Raw genomic sequence first — 15,607 nt, forward strand, 5'->3', positions numbered from 1 at the left:
GTGGGGGTTCTTGCAGGAGCCTAATTGCCCAACTGAACCATTTGGATTTGAATTTGAAAGGATTGCAGGTTAAGGCACTTAACTGAAACATGTAAAGATCTCCTCAATTTAAGGTAAGGTTGTCCCTTGTATGATCTACATTGATATTGTTTTATGATGATACCATCTTTTCATATTTGTGCAAATATTTCTAAAACAGAAAATGGACACAATTCAATGGATATGAATCAACAAAGAGGTAAGAATGTGTAGGCTATATCCAGGCTGTATCACAACCGGCCGTGATTGGGCGGCACACAATTGAAGAAGAGTCCCATAGGGCGGCACACAATTGGCACACCAGCATAGTCCAGGTTTGGCCGGTGTAGGCCGTCATTGTAAATAAGAATATGTTGAAGGCTAGCTGTACTGGGTGCAGATGACTGAACTGCTCACTTTTCTGTCTGTGTCTGCAGGTATACAGACAAGGAGGCATACAAAGGTATGTCAATTGGTATTGGTATGTTATGCATATCACATTTACCATCCTTCTCCTTTACCTCTTCAATGGATATCCCATAGGCCTCTACATTATGGACAATGTGTGTGTTTGAAAACTATTATCAAAACAGTTTTTTTCATTCACGTTCACCATGAATACTGTTGTGTGTTTTGTTAATCATCTGTATAATTATATTTATGGGATTCCCAGACTTCACCCTCTCTACACCTCTGATTAATATAACAGGACACCTGTTACAACAAAATCATTGTGGCTATGGATACGGAGAACATCAAGACATTAACATCAACATGCAAGAGGATATACCCATTGGACTTGGGGCTCTGTTGGGAGTTTACCTCATATTTGGATTTTTAAATGCTGCTTTGCCACTAAAATCATAATAAACACTGAGAACTAAAATCTTGTGTTATTGTTGTTATTGTTATACATATTATTATAATTAATAATAACAGAGGAGGGGTAGTTTAAAAATTAACCCCAAAAGGTTCTTCAAAAGGTTCTTCGAGGATCCATTAAAAGGGGTTCTTTGAAGAACTTATAGGGGTTCCACCACAGTTTCAATTTGAAGAACCCCTGAAGGATACTCCAGGAGCCTTTTCTTTTTAGGGTGTACATTATTCTTCCCTATCTGCATACACTGGATGCATGCCCAAATGTTGTGCATGTATAACACTGGAGCGGCTTGTGCACCAAAGCTCTTGCAAAGGTACCTCATAAAGCCTAGCTTTACATGATAAAACAGTCATATGGACAGAATGTGTTTCCTTACTCCATCCACCATACAGTCCACGTGCACCAATCACTTCATCTACTTTTTCTGCGTAAACTTCACGCGCAACCCCAAAAATAGCCCCCTTGAGAAGGGCTTTGCTTTGGAAATCCATACACAAAATATTCCAATCGCAAAGCATGCTACCAATCACAAAACACGCAAAAAAATCTGAATAAGATCACTTCTTGTGACTCTCACCCAAGCCACCTTACCCAAACGCCTCCATGATACTCTTTGAGAGTTCAAACATTTACCAATATCTGAACAAGAGAGCCTCATCGAAATTGCAACGTGGTTCTGTAAAAATGTACTTTAATCAGAAGCCACTGCAAGATTTCTGGAGAGGGCTGCACTCAGAGTTTCTTGCCTTGGCAAATCGCGCTGTTAAGACACTGATGCCCTTTGCAACCTCGTACCTATGTGAACTCGGCCCTCACTAGCATGCAAACTAAATGCAGGCACAGACTGTGTGTGGAACATGATTTAAGAGTGAGACTCTCTCCAATACAATCCAACATTGCAGAGTTATGAGCATCCTTTCAAGCACATCCTTCTCATTAACATGTGTTGAGTAATTCACAATTTTTGATGAACAATACAGTTTTATATGTAAGATGGCTAAATAAAGAGAAAAAATATTTATTATTATTATATTATTTTTGCCCTGGTCCTATAAGAGCTCGTTGTCACTTCCCACCAGCCGGGATGTGACAAAACTCATTCTTATTTTTAATAAATGTATCATATAGTGTGTGTGTTGCAGGCTTACAATGATGGCTAAAAACAACATTTGAGAGTGCGCTGATCCTGGTGCAGCTGGAGGTTGAATGATTGAAGGGGTACGGGACTATAAAAATGTTAGGAACCACTGTCTTAAGGTATCTAAACTTTTACTACGGAGTATACCACCCCAGGCCATACTGGACCAAACACGTGGGACAGTACAAAGGTTTTCTCATTGGGCACACCTCCTCCCAGTCAGTTCCAGTTATGGCTCTTTCTGCCCTCCTCCTGAAATCGTCGCGCAATCCGATTGGTCCTCCGCTGCAGCGTGAGGCCAAAAGTAACCCATCTTCGCATCACACCATTCGTTGATGTCAAAAACGTCTCTTGTAGTTGCGTTAGGTCATCATAGTGTGATTTTTGTTTGGAAATGCATGTCTGAACCAGAGTGAATAAATAATCACCCATTTTGGGATAAAATATCCAGGATTGCTTGTCGGTTTATTTCACACGGTGAGTATCTTAAGCTCAATACGAGTACACTGACTGTCTGTGTACAGTATAACGCTAAGTAGCTAGCAGCCTGTATATAACTACACCTTGCATGCCATTGTGCTAGCTAGTCAGATGCCGGTCTGACTAGCTAGCTAGCTGCAAATGTCAGTAACCAACGATGTCTTATATGATACGCATTCACATCCACCAGATTTGTATTGCGACGAAGGCGTTTTGATTGATTTGATTGTAGTTAAACCATAACGCGACACAAAATTAGTAGTTACTAGCATGATTTGATGTAGCTACTGTAGCTAGCTAACGTTTGTTACTTTGCTCGACATAGGATTCCCATCCATAAGATTCACCAGTTTTGGGCCGGTGCGGGGGAGACATTTATTTCCCCATCATTAGTCAACATGGACTCGATGGTAGACGTAACATAGTAAACGTAAATCCGGAGTACTCTATTTAGTTTGCTATGTTTCGTTTAGTTCGTATGGTATGTATTAAAATGCGGCTAATCATCCAATTCGTATGCTATGCTGCAAATGTCAATTCTTTGTGGATAATGTTTATTAGGCTATGATTTAGGATTGGGCAGTGGTTTCTACTAGTTATGGGTACTTTTCAGCCGTGTACTTTGTCCACTTAAATTAACTATGCTACTTTTTTACAATTCGCAAGGCCGAAAAAAGTCAGCAAAGCCCTCTCCCGCTTGAATGGAAGATGGGAATTAACTCGGCTACTGTTCGTTTCGCAAGTCAGAAAGTCGTCAGCTGAGCCATCTCTCTTTAGGATGAACGATATGCATCTTCTAGCGATCTATTGATGCATATCACGAAGTGAGCGATGACATAGAAACACTACTGGTTTGACAGTCTGCTGTCTGTCACGCTTCACTATACCTGGGTGTGTGTGTTGTGTACGCTGTTGATGCAGTCAAATTTCTTTACATGGATGGAGAGTGCATGATATTCTTTCAATGTCTATGTGAGTCCTTGTATAATGTAGTAACAATGAGTCCAAATCCACTTAGCCTATTGTTTTGGCACGTTAATTTATTTTATTTTGCGTGTTTCATATGCAGCCACGAAATGCTGGTGCGTAGGCTTACTGTGATTTGATTTACGAACTGCAAACTTGACTAGTTTATAAATGGGCTCGAACTGACTAAATACAATATCATATCCTTGCCATTAATGCATAATATAATGTAGGTATGTCTATGGTATCGTAACAGGACAAGTAAATGAAAGATCTTGTTTTTGATATGAACTCGTTAGTAGCCTACCAAATCGCATTGGTAAGAGCCATTAATTTGACTCTCTAATTTGTAGCCTTTTTGGTGGTTAAATTATGAAAACATTAGATGAAGATGATGAGTCCTCCTCACTGCAGGAACAAAAGGTAGGTTAGTGGAGCAATGGCCTCACTCTGGTCCAAAATATGATAAAATAAAATGGATTGAATTGTTTTTAAAGCTAATGACACTTGTGGTATTTTCAGAGATTGATATAGGTCTACTAATTTGATCAGTGTTGACAATGGACTGTTGTTTTCAGTGTAGGAAGGCCCATGATTAACACCTGCTTCATTCTTCAGTCATACCTGTATTGCAGATAGCTGAGAATTCATCTTAAAAGGAAGTTTAAAGCCTGTGGAAGTCAGCAGAATCTTAAAATTATTTAATAAGAAATCTGTGGGTCAGTTGTTAAAATAGTACTTTTTTTTTAAATAAATGACATAACGCAGTTCACATTTTGAAATTCTTTCAATAATTTAACTGCTGTTCAGTCTTTTCTCAACATTTATGGACCCAGAACTTAATTGAGCATCTCTTGTTTATTTTAGAGACCAATTTTTCTGTTGGTGGAAAAATAATGTCCTATTAAAAACATACTTTATGTAAAGTTGTTGGTGCTATAGCTTGAAAAATAAACACGTGACTTTTGGTGACAAAATACTGTTTGTTTCTAACATTATAACTGTTTGCCTCAAGAAATTGAAATCTGCTTCATGTTTTATTTCCGTGATACTGGTATTGTGACAACACTGCAAGAGTGTTCAATAATTTCACTGTGTATTTAGGATGGAATCAAGCTAAAACACTGAAGTTGTCCGGGATAAGATTTGAACACGCAACTTCCTATCCACCCCGAACAATCGCCCTACTTTAGTTTTTGTCTTAAGTAAACTTCTTTCTTATGTAACCATATCAAACGTAAGATATCATACTAATTTGAGAGTCCCGGATTTACATTTACTATGTTATGTCTTGTCTATGATACCAGGCTGTTAGAGCCCTGTTGTAAAACATAATGTATTATCATGCTGGGTAGCTATGTCTTTGATCACTTAAATTATGTCTGCGGTGCTGGGCTTGTTTTTCAGGTCCAGCAGCTTAAACTGCTGCTGATAAGGTGTGTCTGTCTTCTGGTTGCTCTGCTCATGCGCAGTTGCAGTTTCGAGAAATTATACCCCCTCAAAGACTATCAAGGCAGACCATGCCTCTCAAAACAGTCAACTAGCAGTAGTTGACTTTGTGGTTTTGGATTGGAGTTTGTTGTAGCTATGAGATATATTACAGTAAGCACTTTATTTAAGAAGGATTGGGAGGTATTGCAATCTACCATTCTTTTTGCAATATGAATGCAGCGTCAGTATAATTGTTGTGCAACTCAACTCACTGAAGTCTGACTAACAGCAGCCCATGACAGGATGACCCTGTCATCACGCTGTGGCCTGACTTTAGTACTCTGTCTATCTCCTGCTTTATAAATACATGTGGTTTTGATTCCTCTCCCTCCAGTGTTCACAGCCTGCCAGGGTGGTGACAGTCCAGCCATGGCCCAGCAGGATGCGCCTGCCAATAAGGCTGCTGCCCCAAACCTGGCCGTGCTGAACTCCAATTTTATCATCGGCTCTGTGTCAGAGGAGAACTCTGAGGATGAGTTTTTGGGGAAGCCAGACCTGACGCTGGGCCTGGAGGAGAAGGAGCGCTCCATATCCCCCACCTCTAGCCTCAGTTCAGAGAACAGCAGCTACGAGATGGGCTTTGACAACATTGACGGACCCCACATGAGGTCAGAACCCAGGCTTTTCTTGTTTGTTTTACCTGAGTCTCTGTTTGGTTTGTATTGTTTATCCAGGCATGGCATCCACACAAGTGTTTAATCATACATGGTCTTTACGGAGGTTACCGTTATCTCAATAGATTATACAAGATGGTACTGCACTAGGTTTGATTGCAACAACAATCTTCCCCCAGTCATATGGGAGGAAGAAACCTCCAATACAGACCTGTCTCCATCAGATGAGTCTGGAGGGGAGTATTCTGAAATGGCAGCAGGAGGAGAACACTGGGTTCAGTTCAGTGCTAACCCCCTGGCTGGCTCCCTCTTCTCTGCTGTGTGTGTTTAAAAACGTGGCCAGGCCAGCTTCACACCCTGCCTGCCTGCTATAGAGGAGCTGTGTGTTCTGGGAGGACTGGCCTCCCTGCTGCTGCTGTCCTTCTGCCAGCAGCCTCAACCCAGAGCTCTCCCCGGAGCCTTGTTTCACCAGCTCTCCTTTGTATTCAGCGGCTCTTCTTACAGCTACCGGGACTAGGCTGTAGAGAATGGAAGTTGTGAATGAGTGTGGTATACATCAGACTTGATTTGTATGGTTAAGTGGCAAATATGGTGCTGGCAGGAAAAATATGGCTACATTTGTACATATAGTAAGTTTTGGCTGTTTTGTTTCTCACTGTTTTTCTTGTTGCAAACTTGTTTTTTGTGTAGGTTATTTGGTCTAGATAGGTTAAATTAGAGTATATGCCTGCCTCAGCCCTGGCTGCTTGTTGGAATTGAAGCATTGTAATAGAGACTCAGGCTGTGACAGTCATGGAATTTTGGATGATGTTATTGGTCAGCCAAATGATCGCTGTCACCGTTATAACCCTTTGAATAAAAACAATGATATATACATTTCTATATTACACTTTCTTATATCATCTGCGCCTGACTGCATGTGCTCTTGCTGCAGGGAAGGGCGTGTTGCCTAGGCAACCGAAAAGGTGTCAACCACAACACCTTGCTTGTTTCAATAAGGAGCAACACAGTTTCATCACATTGTAGAGCAGAGATCATCAACTAGGTTCAGCCGTGGGTGGACTTTTCTTCTTCTTTTGAGTGGATTGTCAGGGGGGCAGGAACATCTTTGCAAATAATTTGTATACTGCAAATTGACCGCAAGAAGCCCAAATATATTAATGTATTTATTTAGGCTTCTTGCGGTCAATTTGCAATGTATATAAGTTATTTGCAATGATGTTCCGGCCCCCCTGACAATCCACTAAAGAAAAGAAATTGGCCTGTGGCTAAATCTTGTTGATCCCTGCTCTACAATGTGATGAAATATTATATTTGACTAGAACATATTCATTTCAAACCTTGCTTATGTTTGTGTACGGTCACATGCACTGAGTGTACAAAACATTAGAACATGCTCTTTCTGTGACAGCTTTCACCTGGTCAGTCTATGATCCCTTATTGATGTCACTTGTTATATTCACTTCAATCAGTGTTGAAGGGGAGGAGACAAGTTAAAGAAGGCTTTTTAAGCTTTGAGACAATCAAGGCATGGATTGTGTATGTGTGCCATTCAGAGGGTGAATGGGCAAGACACAGATTTAAGTGCCTTTGAACAGGGTATGGTAGTAGGTGCCAGACGCACTGGTTTGTGTCAAGAACTGAAACGCTGCTGGTTTCTTTTTACGCTCAAGTTTCCTGTGTAAAATGACTGAATTTGGCCAGCAGGCCACCAGTTGGGGGGGGGGGCCCTTTTTTAGAGCCCATGTTAAAGCAGAAACGGACTCAACCGCACAAATGCCCGGCTGTCCAGTCTTCAGTCAGCTTTTTTAGAATACGTAGATGGTGTCATGGTTATTTTAATGCTGGTTTTCATCCATAAATCATCGGTTACAGTTATACAGTGATTGTGCCAGCCCTAATAGAGACTGGTTAGAGTCAGGCCTACAGTCACTCTAGCAGTAAGGTTTTAGTGTTCTAGTGGTGCAATACCCCGAGGAAGTAAATATTCACACTGCGGTTCACCTGTCAGCTAGGCCTAACTCTTTCATACACCTCGGGCTACATGCCATGGTTGGACAATAGCAGTGTACACACTCCTATATTAACCAATTGGCAATCATTTGGTGGTAGGATAGAAAGAAAACAATTAAAATGTACAGTGGGGGGAAAAAGTATTTTGTCAGCCACCAATTGTGCAAGTTCTCCCACTTAAAAATATGAGAGGCCTGTAATTTTCGTCATAGGTACACTTCAACTATGACAGACAAAATGAGAAGAATACAAATCCTACAATGTGATTTTCTGGATTTTTTATGAATTTATTTGCAAATGATGGTGGAAAATAAGTATTTGGTCAATAACAAAAGTTTATCTCAATACTTTGTTATATACCCTTTGTTGGCAATGACAGTGGTCAAATGTTTTCTGTAAGTCTTCACAAGGTTTTCACACACTGTTGCTGGTATTTTGGCCCATTCCTCCATGCAGATCTCCTCTCGAGCAGTGACGTTTTGGGGCTGTTGCTGGGCAACACGGACTTTCAACTCCCTCCAAAGATTTTCTATGGGGTTGAGATCTGGAGACTGGCTAGGCCACTCCAGTACCTTGAAATGCTTCTTACGAAGCCACTCCTTCGTTGCCCGGGCGGTGTGTTTGGGATCATTGTCATGCTGAAAGACCCAGCCACGTTTCATCTTCAATGCCCTTGCTGATGGAAAGAGGTTTTCACTCAAAATCTCATGATACATGGCCCCATTCATTCTTTCCTTTACACGGATCAGTTGTCCTGGTCCCTTTGCAGAAAAACAGCCCTAAAGCATGATGTTTCCACCCCCATGCGTCACAGTAGGTGTGGTGTTCATTGGTTGCAACTCAGCATTCTTTGTCCTCCAAACATGACGAGTTGAGTTTTTACCAAAAAGTTATATTTTGGTGTCATATGGTCAGATGAAATTCTCCCAATCTTCTTCTGGATCATCCAAATGCTCTCTAGCAAACTTCAGACGGGCCTGGACATGAACTGGCTTAAGCAGGGGGACACGTCTGGCACTGCAAGATTTGAGTCCCTGGCGGCGTAGTGTGTTACTGATGGTAGGCTTTGTTACTTTGGTCCCAGCTCTCTGCAGGTCATTCACTAGGTCCCCCCCGTGTGGTTCTGGGATTTTTGCTCACCGTTCTTGTGATCATTTTGACCCCACGGGGTGAGATCTTGCGTGGAGCCCTAGATCGAGGGAGATTAGTGGTCTTGTATGTCTTCCATTTCCTAATAATTGCTCCCACAGTTGATTTCTGCAAACCAAGCTGCTTACCTATTGCAGATTCAGTCTTCCCAGCCTGGTGCAGGTCTACAATTTTGTTTCTGGTGTCCTTTGACAGCTCTTTGGTCTTGGCCATAGTGGCTTGGAGTGTGACTGTTTGAGGTTGTGGACAGGTGTCTTTTATACTGATAACAAGTTCAAACAGGTGCCATTAATACAGGTAACGAGTGGAGGACAGAGGCGCCTCTTAAAGAAGAAGTTACAGGTCTGTGAGAGCCAGAAATCTTGCTTGGTTGTAGGTGACCAAATATTTATTTTCCACCATAATTTGCAAATTCATTAAAAATCCTACAATGTGATTTTCTGGATTTTTTTCTTTTCATTTTGTCTGCCATAGTTGAAGTGTACCTATGATGAAAATTACAGGCTTACTTTACTTTACTGCTTACTTTTTAAGTGGGAGAACTTGCACAATTGGTGGCTGACTAAATACTTTTTTGCCCCACTGTATATCAGATCAAGGTTTAACTAAACATCATGCCAAAGTATTTACCGACAGTCTATTTGGTGTTGACTGAGCTTTCAGACTTATGATGTGCCAGTTTGACAAAGGAGGCATGTTTTTGTTGTTGATCCTTTTTTAGTGATCAGTTGTAGTCTCACAGCTCTCCACAGCTGCCCTCTCATGTCTGGTTGGGCTTCAGGGGACAGGGGAGTATGTGATGAGGGAATGTGAGCGTTGATGGTGAAACTGGACAGTGGGAGAGGAGACTCTCCTCCCCCACCCCCCTCTCCTATAGGGCAAGGGGGAGCTCGGCTTAGCTCTGTAACGGGAAGTGCCATTCTCTGGGGGGCTTCATTCAGAAGCCTCTGTCTGAATGTAGCATACCTGCTGAGGAGAGCACAGATCTCCCCAATATCCTCATGATGCAACAGTGCAGTGTCAGGCCACAGCAGCCAGCCAAACGCAGACTGGGGGCTCTGCCTCCGCCACACCCTCCTGGGTGAATGGATGCCTGCTCCTCCTCCCCATCCTCCCACTGGCTCTCTCTGTGGGTGTAACCTAGTTTATTTTTCCCTCAGTGGAAACACAAGAGTGTGCAAAGCTGTCATCAAGGCAAAGGATGGCTGCTCTGAAGAATCTCAAATATAAAATATGTTTGGTGTGGATACTACATGATTCCATGTGTAATTTCATAATTTTGATGTCTTCACTGTTATTCTACAATGTAGAAAAACTTTGGACTGAGTAGGTGTGTCCAAACTTTTGATTGGTACTGTACATTTTTATGCTAGATTGTGTTATGTTTATGCTGGGAAATGGTGAACCTCATCAACTGTCCACTCTTAATGCGGAAATAATGTTAGTTGTTCACACAGACCAAGCATGTCTGGGCTGCACCTGGTCAAGCAGGGGCGAGATCGCCGTCGCATCGACCTGCAGAGAGATTTCACTGTGGCCTCCCCCGCCGAGTTCGTCACCCGCTTCGGAGGCAATAAGGTCATCGAGAAGGTGAGACCAGGGCTTCTTTAGATTCTGTTGCCTAGTTTTACCACATTGACAGAGTATTTCAGAGACTAGTCCCCCACTCACATCTCTTCCTGTCTCAGGTCCTCATTGCCAACAATGGCATTGCGGCGGTTAAGTGCATGCGCTCCATCCGCCGCTGGGCTTACGAGATGTTCCGCAACGAGCGTGCCATCCGTTTTGTCGTCATGGTAACCCCCGAGGACCTGAAGGCCAATGCAGGTGTGCTTTACATTACGGAAGCATCACCACTAGTAACAGCAAAGTGACTAGTCTCTACCCATCCTCTCCTAACTCTGCTTAATAAACAAGCAGACCCTCGAGTCTCCCAGGGATGGACCAGAGTAGGCTGTCTGGTTTTGTCCTGCAATGCACTGAACAGTCAAGCGTGACCTTGTTCAGAAGAAAATGCTCTGTCTGATGGTGTAGAAAGGCAGTGCATTCTGAAAGTGCTGTCATGTGTAAATAGTTTGACACTGATGGTTTAGATGAGATGATATTGAGAGACAAAAGGTCAGATTAAATGTTGGACTGTTATACATGCTATCTTATGTGCAGAGCGAAATGGTTTTCACTCCACTATCTTCTACAGAGTACATAAAGATGGCCGACCACTATGTGCCGGTGCCAGGAGGGACCAATAACAACAACTATGCCAACGTGGAGCTCATTCTGGACATTGCCAAGCGAATACCTGTGCAGGTACTGCTAGACATTCATTTATTTAGGCCTTGAGTAGACCTTCTTTTAAATAACGATTGAACTTTCTTGAAATCTGTATTTGAACTTGTTGTTTTTATAATTCTTGTCTTGTGTCTCCAGGCTGTATGGGCTGGGTGGGGCCACGCCTCAGAGAATCCCAAACTCCCAGAGCTGCTCATGAAGAATGGCATTGCCTTCATGGGTAAGACTGTTTTCTACTGAGTCTAGTTCTTTCTTCACACACAGAGCCATGGATACTGCTTTTAGCCCCCCTGGGCTGCGCATGAGTTGGCCTGTAAGATGTGTTTCGCTCCCACTTCCAGGTCCTCCTAGCCAGGCCATGTGGGCACTAGGGGACAAGATCGCCTCATCCATCGTGGCTCAGACAGCTGGCATCCCTACCCTGCCATGGAGTGGAGCAGGTATGTCCGTGCACTGTTTAAAAAATATATATTTTTCATTAACCTTTTATTTAACCAGGCAAGTCAGTTAAGAATTAAGAGCAAATTCTTATTTACAATGACTGCCTACCAAAAGGCCTCCTGCGGGGACGGGGGTCCGGGATTAAAAATCAATAATAAATACAATATAAATATAGGACAAAACACACATCACAACAAGAGACAACCCAACACTACATAAAGAGAGACCTAAGACAACATAGCAAGGCAGCAACACATGACAACACAGCATGGTATCAACATAACAACAACATGGTAGCAGCATAAAACATGTTACAAACATTATTGGGCACAGACAACAGCAAGAAGGGAGAGACAACATTACACAAAGCAGCCACAACTGTCAGATTGTCCATGATTGAGTCTTTGAATGAAGAGATTGAGATAAAACTGTCTAGTTTGAGTGTTTGTTATAGCTCCTTCCAGTCGCTAGCTGCAGCGAACTGAAAAGAGGAGCGACCCAGGGATGTGTGTGTATTGGGGACCTTTAACAGAATGTGACTGGAGGATGAGGGCTGCAGTAGATATATCAGATAGGGGGGAGTGAGGCCGAAGAGGGTTTTATAAATAAGCATGAATATTTCTGATGTCTTAAGTAAGTGTGTTGTCAAATGGCTCCCATTGTGTGTGTGTGTGTGTGTGTGTGTGTTAGACTTGGGCGGGATATTTTGAAATACACACAGTGCATATATTTTCGTTGAATAATTGTTTTCACAAAAATCTAATTGAGCCAGTCACATGGTGTTTGTCTCAAAGAGCACACAGAGCAAACAGAAGTTTTGTGATGTGATGAACCAGTGTGAGAAAGGTGATCAAGTTATACTTGAAATTCACTAGCTACTAATGTTTGTCAGCTGAATATCTTATAACTATAAGTTAACTATCTAAGATGTGCCAAATAAATGTTTTCCAGCTCAGGGCTTCAGCTATGCATTTGGTTTGCTAGGCTATGTGGGGTGGCCAGTCCTCTTCTGGCTGTGCCAGGTAGAGATTATAACAGAACATGGCCAAGATGTTCAAATGTTCATAAATGACCAGCATGGTCGAATAATAATAAGGCAGAACAGTTGAAACTGGAGCAGCAGCACAGCCAGGTGGACTGGGGACAGCAAGGAGCTGGGATTTCTGTGCTTGCAATTATTTTATGTTTGCTTGCATTTGTTAGCATTTAGCTAGCGTCCGCTATGGGAATTCGCTAGTACTTTGTTTGCATTTCTTTGCATTTGTGAGGGGTGAAAAAAATGGAGCCCCTGCCGGTAATACCAAACACACTAGTATGGTACAGGAATGGTATGGAAATCTGGTAACCGGCCAACCTGTGTGTGTGTGTGTGTGTCTCAGGACTCACAGTGGATTGGACAGAGAGTGACCAGAAGAGGAGGATCATCAACGTTCCCCCTGATCTGTATGAGCTGGGCTGCATCCATGATGTGGAGGCGGGACTGAAGGCTGCGGAGGTGGTGGGCTACCCCGTGATGGTGAAGGCCTCCGAGGGAGGTGGAGGAAAGGGCATCCGCAAAGTCACCTGTGCTGAGGACTTCCCCAACCTCTTCCGACAGGTGAGAAGTCCAGTCTCATTCCAGTATCACTAGAAGGTTGAGCTGAAATACATGATCAGTATGATTATGATGCCTTCTCTCCTTGGCTCCTCAGGTCCAGACCGAGGTTCCAGGCTCACCCATCTTCGTGATGCAGCTGGCCAAACACGCTCGTCACCTGGAGGTCCAGCTCCTGGCTGACCAGTACGGCAACGCCATCTCCCTGTTCGGCAGGGACTGCTCCGTACAGCGGCGACACCAGAAGATCATAGAGGAGGCTCCCGCCACCATCTCCACCTCAGCCGTTTTTGAGGACATGGAGAGGGTATGGCACAATTTGTGCTATTGGATGGGAAGAGCTATGCCAATATGTTTCATTTGAGAGAGACTATGACCAGAGGGACTTGTTGACCTGTGGTTTAGTTGCCGGGTTGTGACTGAGTGTCTATTCCTCACTCCTCAGTGTGCAGTGAAGCTGGCTAAGATGGTGGGCTACGTCAGTGCTGGCACAGTGGAGTATCTCTACAGCCAAGATGGCAGCTTCTACTTCCTAGAACTCAACCCTCGTCTGCAGGTGGAACACCCCTGCACTGAGATGGTGGCCGACGTCAACCTGCCTGCTGCACAGCTACAGGTCTGTGTCTTTTTAGTTTTACTATCCTTATCGGTACCAGAAGTCTTCACAAAGATAGTGAAACAAGGACAGTTTGTGTATTTTAGGCTTAGGTGTTTAGGTTTAGGGTTAGGGAAGCTAGGATTGTGAATGGGAATCAATTGTTTGGTCCCTACAAGTATAGTAAAAGAAACACGTGTGTGGTGTCCTGCCCTGCTCATGTTCAGTCTGTTGTACGTCTCTGTTGATGACACACTTCACTGTTCTCAAAGGTGTTTTATCCCAGGCCTCTGTCTCCATGGTAACTGGCTAGATTAGAGCGAGCTAAACTAAGCTACTCCAGCAACAGCTTTGTCTAGATGCTGCGAAGAAGGCAGGCGTCTGTCTGTGCTGTGGTGGAGGGATCTGCTGTCTGTCAACCTCTCTGCAGCAGAGACACGATCTAATCTCACTAGGCAGGAAGGTACAGACCACAATGGGATACAACAGCGCTTTGACTCCTGAGTTACACAAAGGTCCAGGCAGGAAGAGTCCATAGGAGAAAATTCATAACCGTGTTCTAAGTGAGAGAAAAATATCTGTTTCTTTCAAGATACAATGTTCCTCTTGTCAGCCAAATAAAACCCTAGCTACCATTTAGGAAATAAAAGGGACATTTTCCTTTGATAAAATTGTTAATAATGATCATGTCATTTCTAAACATTGGACTTTTCAATTAGTTTGACGGAATATTCTTAGTTCTACAGACTATAATGGTCTTCCTCCTCAGATTGCCATGGGGATCCCCCTGCACCGTATTAAGGACATCAGAATGATGTATGGGGTCCAGCCCTGGGGAGACTCTATGATTGACTTTGAGGGTCTGTCCACGGCCCCCTCCCCACGTGGACATGTCATCGCTGCCCGCATCACCAGTGAGAACCCGGATGAGGGTTTCAAGCCGAGCTCGGGCACGGTGCAGGAGCTGAACTTCCGCAGTAACAAGAATGTGTGGGGATACTTCAGTGTGGCTGCGGCCGGAGGCTTGCATGAGTTTGCAGACTCCCAGTTTGGCCACTGCTTCTCCTGGGGAGAGAACCGAGAAGAGGCCATCTCGTGAGTACACACACACACACACACACACACACACACACACACACACACACACACACACACACACTAGAAATACTCATGTAAAGTTTGTTGTGTTGTCAGTAACACCCAATGATGTATGGTAACACCTCTCCTGTGTGTGTAGTAACATGGTGGTGGCCCTGAAGGAGCTGTCTATCAGAGGAGACTTTAGGACCACAGTGGAGTACCTCATCAAGCTGCTGGAGACTGAGAGCTTCCAGCACAACACCATCGACACAGGCTGGCTGGACAGGCTCATCTCAGAGAAGATGCAGGCGGAGCGTCCTGACACCATGCTGGGCATAGTGAGCGGGGCTCTCCATGTGGCTGACGTCAACCTGAGGAACAGTGTCTCCAACTTCCTGCACTCTCTAGAAAGGTCAACACTATTTTAAGCATTGAAGAATGTTACAACTTTAGTCCAGAGAGAAGCTGCAGTGCTCCAGTCACTTTGGGATTGCTATTGATTATGACCCTACACATCTCTACACACACACACACACACACCCTCTCTCCCCCTCTGCAGAGGCCAGGTGCTGCCTGCACACACCCTTCTCAACACCGTGGATGTGGAGTTGATCTATGAGGGTACTAAGTATTGTCTGAAGGTGACACGTCAGTCCCCCAACTCCTACGTGGTCATCATGAACAGCACCTTGGCCGAGGTAGACGTCCATCGCCTCAGCGACGGGGGCCTGTTGCTCTCCTACGACGGCAGCAGCTACACCACCTACATGAAGGAGGAGGTGGACCGGTAGGCTGGATGGAAAGAATAAAAGCGTTCTTTTATTAAAATAAATATTGAGGCGTTTGCTTGGGGTTGATT

General features: G+C 43.7%; 1 protein-coding gene across 7 annotated transcripts in view; it reads left to right on the forward strand.

The window, feature by feature from the left end:
- Positions 1-2,360: 2,360 nt before the first annotated feature.
- The window catches only part of LOC135548379 (acetyl-CoA carboxylase-like), a 48,405-nt gene continuing 35,158 nt past the window's right edge, over positions 2,361-15,607 (forward strand). For 4 of the 7 annotated variants that reach the window (XM_064977914.1, XM_064977916.1, XM_064977917.1 and 1 more), the window contains exons 1-13: positions 2,361-2,513; positions 5,308-5,581; positions 10,195-10,339; positions 10,438-10,576; positions 10,947-11,056; positions 11,177-11,258; positions 11,380-11,478; positions 12,859-13,076; positions 13,171-13,380; positions 13,519-13,689; positions 14,438-14,763; positions 14,906-15,160; positions 15,308-15,535. In XM_064977914.1, coding sequence (XP_064833986.1) covers positions 5,343-5,581; positions 10,195-10,339; positions 10,438-10,576; positions 10,947-11,056; positions 11,177-11,258; positions 11,380-11,478; positions 12,859-13,076; positions 13,171-13,380; positions 13,519-13,689; positions 14,438-14,763; positions 14,906-15,160; positions 15,308-15,535 — 2,222 coding nt within the window. In that variant the 5' untranslated portion in view covers positions 2,361-2,513; positions 5,308-5,342. The remainder of the gene's footprint in view (positions 2,514-5,307; positions 5,582-10,194; positions 10,340-10,437; positions 10,577-10,946; positions 11,057-11,176; positions 11,259-11,379; positions 11,479-12,858; positions 13,077-13,170; positions 13,381-13,518; positions 13,690-14,437; positions 14,764-14,905; positions 15,161-15,307; positions 15,536-15,607) is intronic. The other 3 variants (XM_064977915.1, XM_064977918.1, XM_064977920.1) reach the window with 1 other exon arrangement.

The sequence above is a fragment of the Oncorhynchus masou genome, chromosome 11, assembly GCF_036934945.1.
Source record: "Oncorhynchus masou masou isolate Uvic2021 chromosome 11, UVic_Omas_1.1, whole genome shotgun sequence".
NCBI classification, from domain to species: domain Eukaryota; kingdom Metazoa; phylum Chordata; class Actinopteri; order Salmoniformes; family Salmonidae; genus Oncorhynchus; species Oncorhynchus masou.